Source organism: Plutella xylostella, chromosome 30 (assembly GCF_932276165.1).
Source record: "Plutella xylostella chromosome 30, ilPluXylo3.1, whole genome shotgun sequence".
In the NCBI taxonomy this organism is placed as follows: domain Eukaryota; kingdom Metazoa; phylum Arthropoda; class Insecta; order Lepidoptera; family Plutellidae; genus Plutella; species Plutella xylostella.
The window spans coordinates 2,969,266-2,990,948 of record NC_064010.1 but is presented as its reverse complement, the minus strand read 5'-3'; the positions used below and the strand labels follow the sequence as shown (position 1 = coordinate 2,990,948).

The 21,683-nt window shown below is 37.8% G+C and overlaps 2 protein-coding genes across 7 annotated transcripts in view; both read left to right on the top strand.

The window, feature by feature from the left end:
* The window catches only part of LOC105381501 (synaptotagmin-7), a 487,160-nt gene that overhangs the window by 409,500 nt on the left and 55,977 nt on the right, over window positions 1–21,683 (top strand). The window lies entirely within an intron of this gene.
* Window positions 11,368–13,437, top strand: LOC105381500 (probable U3 small nucleolar RNA-associated protein 11). Its single transcript, XM_011551231.3, has 4 exons — window positions 11,368–11,685; window positions 12,055–12,180; window positions 12,656–12,847; window positions 13,207–13,437. Exons 1-4 carry the CDS (start codon window positions 11,455–11,457, stop codon window positions 13,414–13,416), a joined length of 759 nt encoding a protein of 252 aa, XP_011549533.2. The 5' UTR covers window positions 11,368–11,454; the 3' UTR covers window positions 13,417–13,437.

The window sequence follows — 21,683 nt, the reverse complement described above, 5'->3', positions numbered from 1 at the left end:
GCACTTTGCATTCCGGCTGAACCTCAGTATTGTACGTGACACAACTTTCTAATATAGGTTACTTTTTTTGCATGCGCGAAAAGAAACGTAGGTACAGCGTAATTTTTCCTCGGTTTATAGTCAAAAGAGTTTGATAGTCAATGTACTTTTTTAATGAGGATATTCCACAAAAAAGTACCTACAGTGCAAAAAGTCCTAAAAATAAAGAATGCGATTTTGCAAATACTTCTTATAATTTTCAGTTAAGTATCTGCTTAAATTTAAGTAGGTACATACATTTTAAAAATAAAATACCGATTGATAATGACTTTGTAACGGATTTGTGCTTGATAATATGATTATTTCAGGCAATAAACCCTTAATTACGTTATTAATCATTATATAAATTTTAATAAATATATAAATTTTAAAGGCAGGTCAATGAACTTTCATTATGGGACCAACTCTGAAATCATGAAAAATAACAGTGGAGTTATACCACCACCGAAAGTTATCAATTAACAATCCTTAAACAGCGTCGCTCGCCTGTCAAACATCTGTCAGATTCATACAAGTTACGTCAGATTTGACAAGCGAGTGACGCTGTCTAAGAATCGTTCATTGCTAATTTTCGGTGGTGGTAGCCCCACAGCTTTGGTCACTTTCATCTTTGTAATTAATTTATGTTTCTTTTATTATATTTTACTTACGTTTAGTGCGTGTGCTGCATGGCACTGAATAAACGATTTTCTTTCTTCTTTCCTTTCTTTCTTCTTTTCTTTCTTTCTTTCTATCTATAGATCTTTAGGTTCTACCTAGCTTGGGGCCGGATGGCCGTGTGTGAGATGTCCCACATATTATTATTATTACACATATAGAGGCATATATACGGGAAAGAACCCGTAAAGCTATAAGTAATCAAAATGCCATTACGCGCAACCGGACGTAACATCTACTTACCTGTACGCTGTACCCTTCTGAAAGCCTCCATATAATAACGGCCTAAACCCTTAGATTAAGAATATACGAACCAGATGGTCTGACACATAGAAATACAAAGCGAAAAACTGTCCGCGTTTTGTTTACTGTTTGAAGTTCAAGCATTGAACCAATGAATAAGGTCAAACATCTTCTATCCGAACTCATTCAAAATAAGAGCTCAGTGGTTCTATTCTATTCTATTATCTGTGGGGGTGTAAGTACCTGCACCTGGCTCTCGAATGGAACCTTTGTGCTTATCCCCAAGATCTAAACTGCCTTCCCAAGCTTGGACCATTTCCCACCACGCTGGTCCACTGCGGGTTGGTCGGTTCACATATCTAGATGTGCTAAGTCTAGATATGCAGGTTTCCTCACAATGTTTTCCTTCACTGTAAGAGCGATGGTATACATTGTACTTAAGTTAAAAGAACTCATTGCTACATGTCAGCGCCGGCATTCGAACCCGCATATCTGGCGTGAGAAGCGGGCGCTTACCCGACTGAGCTACCACCGCTACTGAGCGGTATAAAATTGGTGTTATTTGTCGAGACGTTTCTTTTGCACTGACGCTCCATCTTATTCGTACATTGTTAATCTAAGCCTAAACCCATTTTGTCCATTCTCGACCGTGAAAATGATATCGGGGTGATTTATTAAATCGCCTCTGAGGGATATTGCCCTGAATAGAATGGACTAGGCGTGACTGTCAGGATGTGATGTGTTATCCCCTGTCAAAAAAGAGGAGTGTTATGAGTTTGACTGTATATAATATATATCATGTTTGTGTCACGTGTGTCAAAATTTATAAAATGATTGAAAATTATGATATAAATGTCTTTCTATACATATTAATACGACCGATTTAAAACCACCTTAAAATGGTTTGATTTTGATATTATACTAACGCACAGTACTTATACTAACTGCATTTTTTCATACTTGGCTCAAAAACAATCTTAAATAAGTACGCAACTTATGTTAAAAACATAAACTCCATGTACACACTGACAAACTTATAAGTATGATAACCAATTTTAATAAATTTTATAAACTGTATTCTCTACTCTGCTCAGAGCCAGTGCAATTGTCAGCTTGATAATGGCTTCATGAATACGAAATAGAATTCGTAAGTGAACCTCACGGGTCACTCTATCATCAACACGACCCATAACGACCCCACTGCTGGGGCACGGGTCTCCTTCCAATGACGGAAGGGTTTAGGCCTAGTCCACCACGCGGGCCTAGTTCGGATTGGTGGACTATCATCGTCATCAGCCAATAATCATCCACTGCTGGACATAGGCCTCTCCCAAGGAGCGCCACAACAGTCGGTCCTCGGCCTTCCTCATCCAACCACTACAAGCCACCCGCCTAAGGTTGTCAGTCCAGCGGGCGGGAGGGCGTCCCACGCTGCGTTTGCCTGTTCGTGGTCTTCACTCGAGAACTCGTCTACACCAACGGTAGACTATAATATTATGACGAAAAACGAGGTTTCAGAGCGCTACTGCGCGAGCCACGACTCTATCTCATTGTATTAAACGTGCCGTTTGTACGAATGCTCTCGTTCATTCGTTGTTCGTCAGTATAGTAGAGTAACCCTCGTGCTGTGTGTAAGGGGCTTGTAGCTTACGTATATACATTCAGCTATCTGTATGCATGTCTGTGCCAGACAGGCTTACTCGTGTCAAGTCTTGTCATACCGGTAGTTCTGTTAAGGTACCTATAATACCCTGATTACACCTATCTAGTAGCATAGAATAACAAGTACTAGTACTGTAGGTACTTTTTATTCTATACTCTAGTACAGTGGCCAAGACAGTAGGTACCTATCCTCGGCCGAGCACTCGTTCAAAATCGCTAGCCACTAGTTCATTGGCCGAGGATCGGCCGAGGCTAGGAACACTCAGAGTAACATAATCTATATGACTTCTTCTTCTTCTTTCTCCTGCCCTCTTCCTAGTTCTGCTGGGGTCGGGCCTCCTCGTACTTCGGCGCCAGGATATTCTATCCCGGGTTGTCGATGTGGTCAGGTCTTGGGCTTTTATATCCTTCTCGGTATTGGACCACCATGTTGCTGGTGGTCGTCGTCCTAACATAATCTATACGTCCCAAAAAACAAATCGAAAATCGGTTCAGCTGTTCGGGAGCTAATGATGGTGTAGGTATCTCAGATACAGATACATAACTTATAGATCAGATAGATTATAGATACAGGACTTATAGATCGACAAGAAATTTTTCTTGGCCATCCAATTTTCATGTATTTAATTACGGTCTTGCAAATGCACCAGCAATTTTTCAAAATGCAATGGAATCGTTACTATCTGGCATTGAAGGTGTTAGTATTTGGCTTGATGATTTATGTGTCACGGGTCCTAACAAAAGTATTCACCTACAAAGATTAAGGGAGGTTTTATCTCGATTAAATGAGGCAGGTTTGCGCTTGCAGAGACAGAAATGTGCATTATTTCAAGACAAAGTTACATACTTAGGATATGTCATTGATAAGCATATACAAGTCATTGATATACAAGTAAGTGTATTCTAGTGTTTGTAGGTATTTTTACAAAATTATCTTTCCTCTCAGTCTTTCGCACTACCTATAACTTTCTCCACAACACCCAAGGTTAGCTGGAAGAGAATGCTGTTAGCATTAAGTTCGCCTATGTACATAATTTTATTATTGTGCAATAAAGTATTTAATAATAATAATAATAAGCACGGACTGCACGCTAATCCTGAAAAGATAGAAGCTATAGTTAAAGCACCTGAGCCCACCAATGTGACCGAGGTAAAACGTTACCTAGGAATGGTTAATTATTACAGGAAATTCATACCAAACGCTTCCGAAATTCTAAGTCCATTGTGTGAGTTATTACGCTCGGGCGCTTCGTGGGAGTGGGGCCCTCGCCAGCGCCGCGCGGTGGCCGCCGTCACCGCGGAGCTCACGTCGGAGCGCGTGCTGGCGCACTACGACCCCGCCGCGCGGCTGGTCCTGACCGTGGACGCGGGGCCGGCAGGCCTGGGGGCTGTCCTTGGACAAATAGGTCACGACGGTCAAGAAAGGCCGATCGCCTTCGCCTCCAGATCTTTGGCCGCCGCCGAAAGAAACTACAGTCAGATCCAGAAAGAGGCGACAGCCATTATATTCGGTGTAAAACACTTTCACCAATATTTATATGGCCGTAGTGAGCCGTTCGTATTAAAAACTGACCACAAACCATTAATATCAATATTTAATAATAAAAATGGTATATCAGTTACGACAGCGGCCCGATTGCAACGGAATGCCCTCATATTATCGGCATATAGCTATACAGTGCAATATACCTCCGGTGAAAATAACTTAGTAGCTGACTATTTCTCTCGAGCTCCTTTAAAGGGCACCAGTCGTATTAGCGAAAATGATTGTGACACAAATGTAGTGTGTAATTTTTTAAATGCTAATGTTTCACCGATTACGGCTAAGGATATTAAAGTGGCAACTCATGAAGATCATGTTTTGCAAACCGTAATTAAATACATGAAAATTGGATGGCCAAGAAAAATTTCTTGTCGATCTATAAGTCCATTTTTTTATTGTAAAACTGACTTAGAATATACGGACGGTTGTTTATTGCGGGGGCACCGAGTAGTTGTTCCTTCGATATTCAGGGATAGAATGCTTCGGGAACTGCATTCGAGTCACATGGGAATAACTAAAACAAAGAGCGTCGCGCGCAGTCGCATGTGGTGGCCCGGTATAGACTGGGACATAGAACAGTACGTCGGCAGTTGCACCACCTGCGCCAGCGTGCGGCCCGCGCCGCCCCGGGTGCCGCCCGCGCCCTGGCCGCCCGCCGCCGGGCCCTGGCAACGCATTCACATCGACTATATGTCTCTAGGGCCGAGGGTATATCTCGTGGTTATAGATTCATTCAGTAAATGGTTGGAATGTCTATTAATGAATAGTGGTACATCTACTCACGCTCTCATAGTAAAGCTTAAGTACCTATTCAGTTCTTTCGGGATTCCCCGGCTAATAGTATCAGATAACGATGTAAAGATTTGTTCAGCTGAATTCAAAACATTCTGTAATAACAATGGAATTGATTATGTAACATCGCCTATATATCACCCATGTAGCAATGGGCAGGCAGAAAATTCTGTCAAAACATGTAAAAAGATGCTAAAATGTATAGCAGATGAAAATTTATCTGACGAATCAATATCAGAAAAGTTATTAGGTTATTTATTCAACTATAGAAATTCCCCTCACTGTACGACAGGTGTTTCACCGGCAAAATTAATGTTTGGCCGAGACTTGTTATCACAACTCGATCTTATAATTCCAGCCTCAAAAGAATCGGTAGTAAATAAGGATACGAGTATGTTAAAAGATAACCGGTTATTTGAGCAAGGTGATGTTGTGTGGGCACGCTCTTATCAGCATAAGAAAACAATGTGGTCTATTGCAATAGTAAAACATAAATTAGGAAACAGAATGTATGAAGTGCTATTTCGTAATAATAATACAACTTGTAAAAGACACGCTGACCAATTAATAAGATATTCTGGACAGCAGTTACAAGATGTATTAGTGAGTTTCTCAAACAATGGTGAAGATCAAAATACTTCCGTGTACTCACCACCGCCAACAACCTATTACCCATCACAAAATGTACCGTATTTAAGTAATTCATTAGAGAATGATTGCGTAAATGATGAGTCACTGACTAGTACATGCGTTGAAAATAGGTTGGAGGGATTAGCAGAGTGTCGAGATCTTATCGGAACTAGTACAGAATCTCAGAATGCTAGTTCATCTACTCATGAACTAGTCAGTGAACTGAGTGAACGGCCAACGGTTCCAGCTGTACTGGACGATGAGTCACCGGCAGAAGCCGAGGCGCCGCCGCCGCCGCCGTCGCCCGGCTCATCAAATGACGCGAATGTGCCGCGACCGGCCGATAGCAACGGAAACCGTTCACCGTTGACTCGTAAGCTAAGACCTAGAAACCCTAACGTAGATTATAAGAAATTCTTTTGATTGTTTCCTAGGATAGATATCACTTTATGTAAATTAATAGTTCATAATGGTTTACCTACCTCATTTAAGTACCTAATGTATACTTTTTGTTATTCGATAGATTCTCAAATTGAGGGGGAGGAATGTGGTATACCTACCCACACAAGAACGAATACGTATGTGTGTGTGCTGCCTGCCATGATGAGCTAGTCAATAAACGCACTGCAAACTATCCGGTCGTTTCATTGTGCTACCTTGCCTACCTCAGATATACTTCACTACACCATCATTAGCCTCATCATCAGATACCGTATCTGTGAGCTACCACTGATAGATACCCACACAGAGATGCACAGATACGCAGACACAATAATAATTAATACTTAAATACACAGGCACGTTAGGCGGCCCCTAGACGATCAATTATTTTGCGCAATATTGTCAATTTTGCAATATAATTCATCGTCTAGGGTTAATATTGAAGATTGCGCAAACGTCATTTGGATTCAAAACTTATTGCACAATATTATTGTAGGTCTAGGGTCCGCCTAAAACAAACACCCTTCATTTTTATCGGTGGTAAAAAAGGTTTATATACATTAAGTATAACTTTTGTCTGTTTGTTGTATGTATTTTTAATTGCATATCGCAGCGCTTGCTGCTTGAAGCGAAGTGTTTGTTTTTCATCAACAACCAATATTGTTGATTTTCAATTTTTTTAAATCACCAGCGCGGGAAATTAAACTTTTTAACGACATGAAAACTTCTAGTTGAAAGTTGGCGGCGTGAGTGAATAAAAAATACTTAGGGCCTGTTCCACAATGTCTGGTTAGTGGTTACCTGTCGGATAAAATACATACTGTCACTGTCTAAAAAATAATGACAGAGAGTGACAGCATGTATTTTATCCGACAGGTAGCCACTAACCAGACATTGTGGAACAGGCCCTTACTTTCCCTATTTTAATGTAGGTACCTATACTTATTTGTGTCATTAATTTAGGAATAACAGGTTAAGAAAATAATAATCTACCATCTTGCAAATAAACGCAATTTTGCAAGATGGTAGATTATTATTTTCTTTAACTGGCGTTGTCTATAATATAGCCGGAGATTCTATACATATAGGTAAAATAAAGAGGGCTCTTTACTATTTTCACCATTGCGTCACAAATTCTGATGGGTTAGCTGGAAAAAAAATTTAAGCTACGTTTCTAAAAGAGAATAATGTTTTTATTGACCCTTGGGATACGCGGATAACGTTTTTCATATTTCCTTGGGGTATTTCATTTTAGTGATTTATAGTCCTGCGATAATGGAATACCTGAGTACCTAATGCGCAAATATTTTCGTTTACTTACCTAATAATAATAAAGTTAACGTGGGACGCCCTCAAGCCCGCTGTACCGATGTGGGCATAGGCAGTTGCTGGCTAATGATAATCATGATGACTCTTTGATTATGATGATTTCTTATTTTATAAATTAAATTATTCTAGGTACCATTGATTACTTATCAGACATGCTTCTTTCGTTCTCCTCCCAATTTATTGTATTATATTCTAATCTATTCAGTTACCTAGTTTACACGATTCTTAGTAAGAATTCAAACGAATTGAAATATAAACTTTTAATCAAACATTTTATTTTTATTTTTTATAATAAAATTGTTGGTCTGATTTCTGCATTGCAGTCTGTACCTAGTTTGTTATTGAGCGGGGAAATAATATAGCAAGCTTTCGCACAAATGGGGCAGAGAATTCAAATTAGGACCATCTCGGCAGCAGTCTTTTGTTATCTCGCGAATGGGAAATTACCATTACAAGTACTTAGGTAGGTACATATCTGCTGATTCTATCGAAGTGCTGTGTAGAAGTGGAAAATGTGGAAACATTCTGTAATTCCTTTTTCCGAGCTCTAAATGTGAGTAGGAGTGTAAAGGTTTTTGAGCGTATTTTTCTTTTTTAGATGTTTTTAAAAGCAATATGAGCTGCGTTTTCGGAAAAAGATTTTTACTGCTCATTTTCAGTCATATATAACATGTATGTACACATTTTCATAGTGATACAAAGTTTATTTACAAAGCACCTATGATGATATTTGAAACTGAAATCCTTTTAGTATTATTCCCCTGAAATTCTAACTGTTCTAGAGAACAGAACACTCATCATAATAATTTAATAATCCACCATGAGCAAAATCAGACTATCTACCACTGCATCTAGAATTAGTTAGATAACACGAGTGCAATATAGAATTCATATTTCAAAGAATACTTTTACTGGACTCTATCCAGTTCAACAATGTCACCCTGTACCCTGACTAACAAATTTACAAATTTATTTACTACTTCGGAAGGCTTTTTTGCGAGTCATAATATAAAATGATTATGATAGCCTATGTGACATCGTATCGACATACACTTACAGTAATTTTTCGCAAGTAGACTTGTAGAGTTGCGTATCGTGAGAACTTACCCCATGAAAGCATCTGCTCGACAGAAACGTCTTGTTCTAAAGAGGTTGCATGTTACGCGGTGTGCTCCTAAGCAGTCGTTTTTCAACTTATTTCAAACTCCTCGACTGGGAAAAAGACTCGTTGAAACATTTTAATTTCATTTCATTAAAAGTTTTAGTAAGTACTAGTAAGTAGGTATTAATAGAACATTCTGTGAAATGGGTGGGAACGATAATTTCAGGTAAAAGGACAAAGAGATGCGACTATCCTTTAGCTTAAGCTGGCTTTAAACTTTAAGGTTATAATATATATTAAAACATAGCAAACGAAGCAGCACTAAGCCATTATAATTAGAAGAGACTTTAAATAATCACAGGGACATTCACCTTTATTTATAGCTTTATAATAGACATGTTTATGTCTTGTCAAACTCACAAACCTCCTATTCATTTATACGTTGACATTAGACTCTAGGGAGACTCTAGGGTTTAAGGTTTAACACCGTATTTAAAAGCTAGTCAATCAGATAAGCGTAAGTTGCTGACTGCCCACGGTGCACGTGCAGTAAAGGGCAGAGGAATCTGACCCCTTTCAGAAACATTGTTACTATGAGAGGGGGGTCATGTTTCTCTGCACACGACCGTACCTAGGTTTATCAGAATTTCCTTCGTGCGTCGTCCATTTCATTCATCGACCGGGTGGTCCAAGTATTTTCCTGGCACCTTCTACACATACTGGTACATCATAATTATTACAACCAATGTTCTCCACCGCACACATAACCCTTCAATGTCGCTGTTTGTCTCACCCACATTCCACTGCCGACCTAGTCTGTCTTATTAACTCGTTAATTATTCACGAAGAATCCACTGTTTCCCCGGAATTTCAGCTTATAACAATATCTGTCCTGGCGTCCCGGGCAGAGGGTTGAAAGTAGGAAATTTATTGCAGGGACTCTGAAATGTTTGTTCCTTTTACTTATTAGGTGCGTAGTTAGTTACCTATGTAGGTACAGTCAGCAAAAGAGATAAGTATGGGCGGCGATATTAGAAGCTAGGTGGGTACTAACGAATGATAAATCATAAGTAGAGCACTTATTTATGCAGTAGGTATAGCGATTTATTAGTTTCAAAAGTTACCACCAGGAACACTTATCTCACAAATATAAATCCCAGTGTGTTTAGGTGTTTTTTGTATTATAGCGCCTGTCAGCCTGGACTGATTTTGTTGACTGTACATGAGTACTGTAAGAGTACAGGTATACATGACTGCCTTATGAATGCCCTGCCCATGCTTCGCTTCGCCTTACGCCAATGAAGGCCAAGAAGAATGAAGACAAAGAAGAATGGCGAAACCTGACCCGCTTTGCATAAGTTAGCAGCCACTAACCAAACCTATTTTAAGTTATTGATAAAAATGACTGTTATCAGGGAAAAATATTTTAAAAAATCTAAACCATGGGGTTCTTGAGATATTAGGGTTCAAAAGTAAATTAATTAAAGATTTTTGTTTCGTTAAATAAGATTTTGATGAATGGTACAAGCACAAATAAGTTTTATAATCTAAATCATGGGATTCCCAATACATAGCGCATCACAGAATGTATTACATGATTCTATTTATGCAAATAATATCATAATTATTTTTGCACATTTCACACTCAGAAACCTATTTTTATAAAGAGACCAATTTCAAAAATTATTTCATTCTATTCAAGTTCCCGTTATCCCGAAGTAACATAAAATACTTTTTATCCAGGAATTCCCACGGGAACTCTTTAAAAGTCAATTTTTAAATCGAGGGTAACATCTAGTACAGTAGAAAGACTTGATCTTTCAGCACCTATATCTTCGTTCTCCCATGCCTCATAATAATAAAATTAATACTAGTATATGCTGTAGTCACGGACTACACATCAGTGTATGTTTCATCAATGGCCGCTCTGGGTCATGGCGCCATAGATAAATCGCCATTCTCCTTTATGGGTTTCGATTCGCAAACGATCATGAATGTTCGTTACTTTATTTATTCCTTGGCGCGGTTTAAAGTTTTCCATCTTCAACTTTCAACGCCAACGTTTTTTGGCGCGCTGCAAGTACCTACCTAACAAAGATATTTAAAAAAAAGTTAACGTCTCAAGTGTGCCAAGTCGAAATGACCTAAATACGACCACAGACATGTCTGACAGTGTCAGGGCTGACAATTGAGTGGCTGACAATGGGCCGCCCCGGCACACTCCCGACAGACGGTCTATTGTGTCGGAAGATGTGGTTTCCGTCTCGCTATGTGATATTAGCTTGCTCGGCATTTATATGGGTAGAAATTTAATAGTGTGAGGGCAATATTTTTTATATATTACGCAACGGTAACTACCTACATCTAATATCTGTGGAATACATAGGTGCTTCCTCATACTCAGGTATGAAAAGCTGACACATTGATGGACAGTAGACCAACAGTGAAACTCATAGTTCAGCTAGTACCTACCTAAATTCGGAAATGAAATCAGAATGTCAAAATTCGCGGAAAACCCAATGATTGCAAATGAGGGTAGTGCTCCGGGTGGAAATTTTCTAACCACGGCCGTAGAAGCATGTTTTTTTTACAGATTCTTAATAAAATACAATTCTTACCTGCCTGTTATAATAATAATTATAAGTAGACTTTGTAAATCACAAAAAAAAACATCAAATTTATTCTTATAATGTATTTAAAATATTGAAGTAATTTTATTACACATTACAATCTGCATAATACCTATTTTAAGTACATCGATAGAAGATAACAATTTTTTATACTCATTTGAAATAATATTTGTTTACAGGCAACATTATTTTAACATCACCTGTCACTCCTGTCACTTGTCAGCAGTTGTCAATTGTCAATGTCAAACAGAGTCAGAGTCAAACTGTCAAATTTTACTTTCATTTCATTCAAATTTCATTTCAGCTTTTGGTAAATAAATCCGACGTGGGTTGTCTAAAGTTTTTTGATTAATTCTAGTAAAAATTCAGCTCAATAACTAGTGAAAATGTCGTCATGGAAAAAGGCGGCGAAAGCCAACCAGAAAACGCACAAGGAAAGACACCAGCTAGAGTCCCGAAAACATCTGGGACTTCTGGAAAAGAAAAAGGATTATAAAAAGCGAGCTGATGATTACCATGAGAAGGGTGAAACCCTCAAGCTTCTGCGGAAACGAGCCCTGGACAAGAACCCCGATGAATTCTACTTCCATATGATAAATTCCAGAGTCAAAGATGGGGTAAGTTTTAGGTTATATTTATCATGATAACTTACTTTCATCATAATTGTTGTTATTTTACCACAAAATTACTTTAGTAGCGAACTATAAGCTAGTGAAATGTTATATTTTATCTATTTCATAGAATCTTACAGTTTGATTCAGAAATAAACAGTAATTCATTGATTTTCAAAAGTAAACATAACCTCAAATTTATCTCTTTTATTTATTTACAAGAAGCAGTTAAGTATATTAAAAGCTAATCAATGTCTATAATAATTCATAAGTATTATGTTTGATACAGTTAAACTATTTAACATAACAATTTTATTACTAACTTTCCATTGAAACATTTATATAATAATTTTATCCCACGCTCATATATTACAGGAGCATCATGAATTACAAAAAGAAGACGAGAGCACCAAAGAACAGGTGAAGCTCATGCAGACACAGGACATCAAGTACATCAACATGAAGAGGATTATAGAGAGTCGTAGAATCACTCGTTTGCAGGTACCGTAAAGACTTACTCATTGTAAAAAAAATGGCACATAATATTTGCAGTGGTAAATTTTTGACAGTTGTAGAATAAACGTTGTTCTAAATGACCACCCCGTGTCACCTCCTTTCGGCGGTATAAGTACCACTTTTGCAAACCCTGTATATTGTGAATATATGCCAAAGAACCTATGACGAGGGATTCAATAAGTTCTTGAGTGTAATCATGAACTGGCAAGTGTTAAATGGGACACCCTGGTGGGTCAACAACCCTAGACAAGTAGCTGATAGTGGCTGGATGAGGAAGGCAAAGGACAAAGTGGTATACCTACCTTGGGAGAGGTTTATGTATGTATGCAGTGGATACTATGATTTGTTGCACATCTTACATTAGAGAAACCTACATTGTATGTACCACTTTTAACTATGGAACAAAGACTTCATAAGTATTTATAATAACAGTTATTATTATTTGCTCATTAATTTCCAGTCTCAACTCCACATGTCAGACGTGTCAGACGCCACACCGAACACACACACATTCTTCGTTGACGAAGGAGAGGAAAAGGACTTCGACTTGGCGAAGAGGCTCGACACGCACCCAGACCTCATCGGTCGGAAGAGCAACCGGCCCCGCCTGTCCACGCTGAAGAAGATGAACATGCCAGATATTGATGAACAGGTGACCAAAAAGTTTTATGTTTAAAATATATATATATATATATATATTTTTACCCATATATAAACAATGCTGTATTACCTTATTTAGGCCGTGTATAGTTTTGATAGATAGAAGTAGTCCCCTGTTAAATGACTTAGTTAAAGGCCGGCATTCAACACTTAAAATTGCATAACTTTTTAATGACTGAGCCGATTTTGATAAAATATGGCTTAGAACACTTGACATTACATTACATACGAAAAAAAACTAAAATCGGTTAAGCAGTTTGAGAGCTACGTTACTCGAGACAATATGATAAATTTATCCTTCAGAGATTGAAAATACAAGTTCTACAATTAATGATTATCCAAAACTTCCAGACCTCCGAGCAAATGAAGAAGAAAAAAGAGAAACTCTACAAAGAGCTGTCAAAGAGAATAGAACGAGAGAAAGACCTGACAGTCGTGCAACAGAAGATGGAGCTAAAGCGCCATCTACAGGATGTTAAAGTGATGAAGCCGAAGCGGGTGCAGCGAGGGACCAAACAGTCGGCCCCTGTGTACCAGTTCCAGTATATGAGGAAGAAGTAAATAGATTGTTTTACATAGATCCTTGGTTTGTTTTATTTATTGAGTGTGAAATCGCGATAAAAATAGTAATTTCGGAGTTGGTCCCATAATGAAAGTTGCTCAGTATAACGGTTTCATTATCCTGGCAACGGGGAGTTCACGGAAAAAAAACAATTTCTAGACTTTAGGTAAGTAGGTACTTAACTTATTAAGCATATTAGGTATGATTGGTATGAATTATGGGCCGAACTGTGCCTACCTATTATGATAGTAAAACCTCTCCTCATATAGTTTGTTTGTCGCAGTGTTTCAAATGTTAAATGTGTATTAGTTAAATAAATTAATTTGATTTTTTATTTTTTTGAGAAACTCCTATTGTGTGGTACTCAGGTACCTACTTATTTGTAACTCATAAAAGTAGGTAGGTAGGTAACTAAAATCTTTTACGAACTACGAATACACATAGCTTAACCTACATCATTATTTGAGTTATCTCTCAATCAATACAATTTACAAAAAAATATACATTCAAACCATAATACATATAATAATATAAGCCTCTACACAAATACCTACTCAGACAATCCAACACGCAAGTAAAACTTATAACACCTCTCTCTAGGTCGGTCGGTAGGGGATTACAGAATTGGAAACAGGAAAAAGAGACTTCGAAAAGTTGTCGGCTGGTTCTGACGCGAGCACTCGCTCCAACAAGCTTTTATTAAAATGCATAAATCAACCACTTCTGTACAACTATTATACCTATTGTGAAATTCGACTGTTGTTGAAACTAATTGTTGATAATAAAAGGGCACCTAGTTAACTACCTACTTACTAAAATTATATTTATTTTCATATCTTTTTTATTATGGTTTGCTTTTCTATTCTGTTCTCTGTAGGGATGCCTGCACCTGGCTCTCTTAAATGGAACCTTTGTCCATCCCCGAGGTCTAAACTGCCTACCTATACTTGGACCATTTCCCACCACGTTGGTCCACTGCGGGTTGGTGGGTACTTACACATAAATCTAGATGTTTTAAATCTAGATACGCAGGTTTCCTCACGATTCCCCTCTCCGTAGCATCGTTACTTTGAGAGGGGATCAGGTTTCTGACTGTGCCTACATGTCAGCGCCGGGATTCGAACCCGCATCTCTGGCGTGAGAAACGGGCGCTTACCCGACAGCTGCCACCGCTCTCTTCACGCTGTCTTTTTTTACTATTTTTCTTTTTAGAGGTTATCGTAGAGTAGCGTCATCCAATGAACGGGCTAGTGGTTCAATCAAAAAGGAGATTAAACCAGATGCCTGCGACATTTATAAGTAATCTCATGCCTATCTGTATCTTTCACATCAACTCTAACCCTGCTAGACTTAAGTAGGTAGGTACTCTACTATTAGATAATTCAATACCAGTCCGACTGTCTAACAACTGTATAGTAAAACAGAGCCCGGCTAATGAACTAGAAACTACCCGACAAAGCTAGTCACAACATTTGAACAACAGACTAGCTAATAAGACAATTGCAGAATGCTTTGTTCCTCGTATCGTACATAAATTAAGTAAATGTAAATATCTAATATTAGGTTAAATTTTATCAGTGACCTCCCCATTGACAAATGATTGAATCCTTTACTGTCCCAATTCCTTTTTAGGACTATGGTACAGGACACGGACCCACTTGAATGTGGAATATTCGCACTCGCACTCGTTCTATACGTTAGCTCTGTTTTTTTTCCGGATCGGGGCGCAGCTCAGTTGACCCGCCTACAGGAAGGCTCAATGACAAAATTTCACCCTTTACAGAAGTGGATCGTTACATTCAGTCGGTTGCCAAGTTAACTATTTGTTGGACAAGTTGAAAACAATCAGTGGTCTTGGTAGATCGTAGACTTCCTAGTTAACAATAGTCACAACGCCGATTCTGCCTTCTACTGCGACGTTATAAGACGACCTTATAAGCATTAAGTTCGCCTATTTATATACCTACAAAGTTACCATCTCAGCCCGTTACGTCCTTAATGCTGGGGCACGGGTCTCTTTCCAATGAAGGAAGGGTTTTAGACATAGTCCACCACGCTGGTCTAGTGCCGATTGGTGGATTTATTTCTGTCTTGTAATAGGTAATAATAATAGGTATTCAGTGTAAAACTCGCTAAGCTTTGCCGTGTCATATTATGTTTCAGGAATTTTCAGAAATCGCACAACATGAAATTGTACGGTATGATTCCCTAAGTCATCCCTTTTCTGCTTACAAAATAACTTTTTGCAATACCCTGTATAACCGTATCAAAAGTAAGGAAAGTAAAGGGCACTGGAGTTTATTTAATTGACTTATCCAATTTATGCGTAAAATACATTAATGGCTAACAAAACTCGATAACAAGTATGTTGAAGGAAACATAAAGAAGTAGGTAAGTAAGCACCTAACCTAAAAGTACCTACCTAGGTAAGCTAATATTGATACGAAGACTTCCAGGATGCCTATAAGTTAGACAGTTCTAGATTTCAAAGTTGTGTCTACGGGTCGGGAGAAGCGAAACAGGTATAAGTAAGGAACAACAAACTACACACCTATAACAACCCGTATACCTAGAGCTAGCACCTGATAGATCGATAAGTACTTAGTTACTCATAATTTTTACACTAAGGAATAAATAACAATTTTAGTTACATTACTTTTGTGGCGGACACCTCACCACACAATCAACAGATGGCGCTCAGAACGCAACACACGGACAACGTATGAAATTGAAGCAGATCTCTAAGAAATCCTACATCGCGGTATCAAAGTTTCTCAGCAACACCACCTCCAGCAACTCCATACTTTATTATATTAGGATACAAACGGTGGTCTAATCGCTTATAGCGATCTCTTCCAAGCACCTTTGGATGGATGGACTAAAAGATACAAAAAATGAACTTTATAAAACTAATTAACCTAGTAGGTATGAATATAATAATATTATAAAACTAACTAAATAAGATTATATTGATAAAAAAATATGCGATTTACGAACTCAGCCACGTGGTTATCCACCATAAAACGCGACTTGAAGAAGTCCCATTTGGATATAGATACCCAGACAACCCAGGATAGAACATCCTGGCGCCGAGTAACGAGGAGAGCCGACGCCAAATAATGGGAAGAGGCAAAGAAAAAGAAGAAGATGCGATTTACGAACTACTTATAAAAGGAATATTCCTTACCTTCCGTACCTTACCTACTGACTCTTATTTTAAAAAGTCGGCCACCGATTTTGGTGATCGACTTTACACAGTTAGTTTGGTACATTACTAGTTATGTATGTATACACCCATAGGCAGTTTGACAGACACCCAAAGTAACAGCCGGGCTCAATGCTAAAGGATAAATGAGTCTCTGACCTCCGAATTTCATTCCATTAAAACATGATGTCAACCCTGGCTATTCCCTAAAGGACTGTGAGTGAGGGCCCAATAATATTGTTTAATTACTTTTGTTCAAGTCGTTACTAAACTACCTACTAGACTTAGTGATGGTAATTTTGAAAGGGGGGGTTGTGAGTTGGGAGTTTACACGTTATACACTAGCAAGCAATGAAAATGTACCACCCAAAAAATGTAGACACCAAATGGCCCAAATTTTTGCACAGGCAGCCTAAAACCGAAAGCTTTAAAATACGTAAGTAGGTACCTACTACCTACCTACGTAATCTACATTATATGTATGTATAGGTACACAGTACGGTCATGTGTAGAGAAACCTGACCCCCCTCTCAAAGTAACAATGCTTCTGAGAGGGGTCAGGTTTCTCTGCCCCTTAATGTAAGTACATACACGTATCACTATACATATAACTTTAGTAACTATTTAAGTGAAATACATTGCTCTACTTTTAAGGTCATAACTTATACTTCCATATTTTGTAACATACTAACCAGAATTAACCACTGCCCATATCTTGCATTTACTGCAAAACTACTGCAGAATAAAAGCGTACAAAAAGTATTTTAAATACTCGCAGGTACCCAGGTACGGTCAGGTGCAGAGAAACCTGACCCCTCTCTCATAGTAACAATGCTTCTGAGAGGGGTTAGCTTTATCTGCCCCTTAATGTACGTATTTTTATTTAAAAATAATATTAATTCATGTTTGTCATATAACTTTTAATCCTCTTAGCTAAAAGAAAGGTTCTATCATTTTGACGGCGGCCCCGCGATCCAGCGCTTGGTTGGCATGCAATAGACACTAGACAGGGTTTTTCAAAAGTATTAAGTAGGTAAGTAAGTATACAAAACTGAAAGGGGGTCATTAAGAAAGTCAATCGGACCAGAAGAGATAGCACGGGGCGTATTTAAGACGTGAAAAAAGTTATCGCGCTTGAGGCTGCGCCATGTGAGTGAGCGCTATGCAAAACTTTTGTCATATCTTAATTGCGCCTCGTGCTACCCTTCTGGTCATAGTAAAAATCACTGGATCATCTAAGTTTCTATGTAGAAACAAATATTTTTTTTCGAAACTCTACCAAAATAATAAAATGTTTAAGTACTTACATATAGTCGGGTAGATCACTGAAGTAATTTATTCTGCTCTGTATGATAATACTTACTTACTTATAGTCCTGTTACTCCCCTGTGGAGCTTAGGGCTACAGACATTCTTCGCCACGCTTCCCTATCTTGAGCCGCCTCCTTCACTTGGGCCCACGATAGACCTGCCCTCTTCATTTCCGCCTCCACGGACCGCTGTATGATAATAATTATACTTAATAACATAAGTCTTAAAATAAATGGATTAAACTCATTAAAAAACATGGCGTTTAATTGCGAAAGCTGCATCAAAGGACATTTAAATAATTTATTAATTGGCTTCATATAGGTATATATATAGGGTAGGCTTTCATGGAATTTATAGGGTTAATCTTTTCATAGGATTTACTTTATGAAAAATATGGCTACTTATAGGTTTGTCCGATCTGAGTCTGTTCTGGAGAAAGTATAAAATGATGCACTTATAAGATTATGTGCACTACAGCTGAAAAACATACCTACCTAGTCAATTTATAAGCTTTGAATCATAAGATACGAGTATTTCAATCTCAAATCGATTAATGTATGAGACCAAGATCTAGCCAAACCATAGACTAATATTAGTCTATGGCCAAACCAACAAGATTTGTTCCAAGTTGTTTCTTTTTTCGAGTAAGATAGGTTTCTGAGTAAATGTATCAACTTGAATGTGTAACTTTAGCTTCTGAATAATGCGACATTACCTATATTGTCTATGTTATGTACCTCTTTATTCTCTATGCCTTCAGTCTGTATACGGCATGGAAGTAATAATACAACAGGAATGCGCACTGCACCAAAAAAACGAGCCGACAGAGATAGTCAGCACGGAGCCCTCCATCTCTTTCTATTTTTGGTGACCATAATTTTAGGTAATTCATGAGACATCACTTCTAATCTATCATGTCGCGAATAGGTGTCGATGGTCTCAAAGTCTCCTATTATTCGAATAATTCGATTGTAATGTAGGTACGAATGTATTTTGGTGATATGACAATTGAGTAAACAAATGGGGTGAAGGTAAAATTTTATTTTCATTTTCATAACTGTCTGTGCATAAATAACTATTAATTGGTGTGTACAGTAAAACTATAAAGTCCTGAAAACGGAAGTGGATCCTAACTAATTGCTGAAGACCGTATTTAATCGATCTATTATATTTATTAAAAGATAAATCCGTTAAAAACTTCTGCGCGAGAGGTCGAAAGTCGCATGTACCTAAAACGTGTTTACTCTGTGGGTGTTCCGTTTACATAGTCTATTTGATGAAAATCATAAGATTTCAATAAAAATAGCTCAACCTAAGTGCTTCCGCCGGTTTTAAGCTTGATAAATTATCTTATAATACTCATATCTATCACCAAAAAAATCAACAGCTCATAACTCTTTACCAGCCTTATAAGATAACAGCCACAATAATACCTAATGATACTTAGGTATAAAATAAAACAAAAATTTGAATGTAACGGGTCCTAATTAATGGAAAGTGATTCAAAAGTACGAATGAATGGTCACCCTAACCATAACGTCTCTCACAACAGTATAAACGTCATCCGTTATCTTGACAACTTCGGTCTTGTCGTAAAGTATTTAGAAAAACTACCAAAATTTTTAATGAAATTATTATTCATACAAATACCAAATATTTCATTAAAATTACATGTTTATAATGATTTATTATAAATTTGTTTTTGAAAATGATATGATATACAGTAGTCTATGAGTTAATTTAATATTTTTTTGCGTAGCTCTCTTCGTTCAAAATCTACTAAAGTTTACACAACTAAATCATGGCAATTGTTAGAAAGAGAGGAAGGGCTCTGTGGTAACCCTCTCTATCGGCTCGCGGCCTCTTTCACTTCAAATATAAATCTTAAGGTGAATTCGTTAGGTCTATTTTTGTTTGCATCATTTTGGTGAGTGCGCATTCCTGTTGTATTATTACTTCCATGGTATACGGTGAAGAAACAAAGGAGCTGCGAGCGTAGGAAGCTTCTGTCTGTAAAAGAATAGTGAAAAAAGAGAAATGCTATATACAGGGTGTTGCAAAAAGGGTATACTAAGCCGAAACCTACATGTGCAGCATGGTATATCTAAGCCCGAAACCGATATCAGAATTTAGGCTTAGATATACCATGCTGCACATGTAGGTTTCGGCTTAGTATACCCTTTTTGCAACACCCTGTATAGCAATGCCTTACTAAGAGACCTTATTAAATTTAACGTAATGTTAATTAAAAATGTACTGATCGTCAATCGGTGGCTTACTAAAAATAATTTCTTCCAGACAACGAACGAGGAAGATAATAAAATTAAAAAAATGGGTGGAAAATGTCAAAACAAAAGTTAAGTTTAGGCATAGAATAACGAGTACTAGTATAGGATTACAATCTCCTTAGCAAAACTGTAGCCAGGTGGATGAGTTTTGAATCATCCGTAAGAGGTAACTAGTTGTATCGTCTTGTCAAAATCTTAGTAGCCTACTCCGTTTTGAAAGAAGACGTTGGCGAGTTTACTTGCGAACGTAGTGGTAAATTGGCAAGCTTTATTATGGCTACGTTCTTTTTTCTATGACATTGTAATTCTATACTACTGTAGGTACTTGTTATTCTATGGTTTAGATTACTTATTGGTATCCCTACCTTTCACTTCTTCCTTTAATGCAGTATTCAAAAGAGAGCTATTGTGAAAAACAAAAGCTTTCAATGGTCAGTCTCAAGGAAAATGGTATGAAAAAACATACAATGACACGCGCATTCACGTCTTCTACCTACACAAATAATGTAGGTATTTATTATCTATGATCATACACTAATACCTACTGGTGAAATATGAAAATATGTTTTTTGCCAATTTTTCTCCTTAGTGACAAGTACTTTGACTTCGTGAAAGGGCGGTAGAGTAATAGGTCAGTACGGTCAGCTGTATAAGTAGCTATACACTTTTGATCCTTGTCAAACAACCTACATAACAAACGTATTTTAATAGTCAGTTTATGAGCTTGACAAGGTAAAAAATGCAGCTGACTGTACTCATTATGAATATCGACAAATAATTTGTAAAATTTTACGTCGAGTAAGCAACATTTGGGTTGGGTGAACAGAACACTGATTTTATTTATTAACTAGCTGTTCCCGCGAGCTTCACTTCGCCTTAAAAAGTTTTCCCGTGGGAATTCCGGGATAAAAAGTAGCCTATGTTCATTCTCATGGTCTAGACCATAAATCTATACCAAATTTCATTCAATCCGTTCAGTAGTTTTGGCGTGAAAGAGTAACAGACAGACAGACATAGTCACTTTCGCATTTATAATATTAGTTAGGAAGTTAGGGTTTCACTCTTTATTGTACAAATATTAAATTTTCAGGCTCACGCCTATGCCTATGGAGTTATAGTTTATTTTATTATGTTATAAAATAAGGTCACAGCCATTGCAAAGGCGTGGAGACACTACGATCAAAAATCCTCGGATCTCCGGGGTCCGTCCGGGAAGTCATGAGCAACCAAGGTCGTCTACTGGCTTTCTGGCGTGAGCTTGGGTGGCTTAATAGCTAATCACCCCATAGGTATTTCACGCATAATGGCCCTCCTTAGAGGCTAAATGCGGAAAATCAGCTCGCCATGATAGATAGATAGATAGAAGGCCACAGCCATTCGGTACAGAAAATTAAATCCCAATTTTTGAGTTACAAATTATGAAAGCAGCTTCCATTGCAAAGGCGACATGTTTCAGCGACTGT

Coding starts and splice junctions, on each gene's coding strand:
- LOC105381500 (XM_011551231.3), top strand. CDS start 11,455: ATGTCGTCATGGAAAAAGGCGGCGAAAGCCAACCAGAAAACGCACAAG. Junction 11,686..12,054: donor ATTCCAGAGTCAAAGATGGG/GTAAGTTTTAGG, acceptor CATATATTACAG/GAGCATCATGAATTACAAAA. Junction 12,181..12,655: donor GTAGAATCACTCGTTTGCAG/GTACCGTAAAGA, acceptor ATTAATTTCCAG/TCTCAACTCCACATGTCAGA.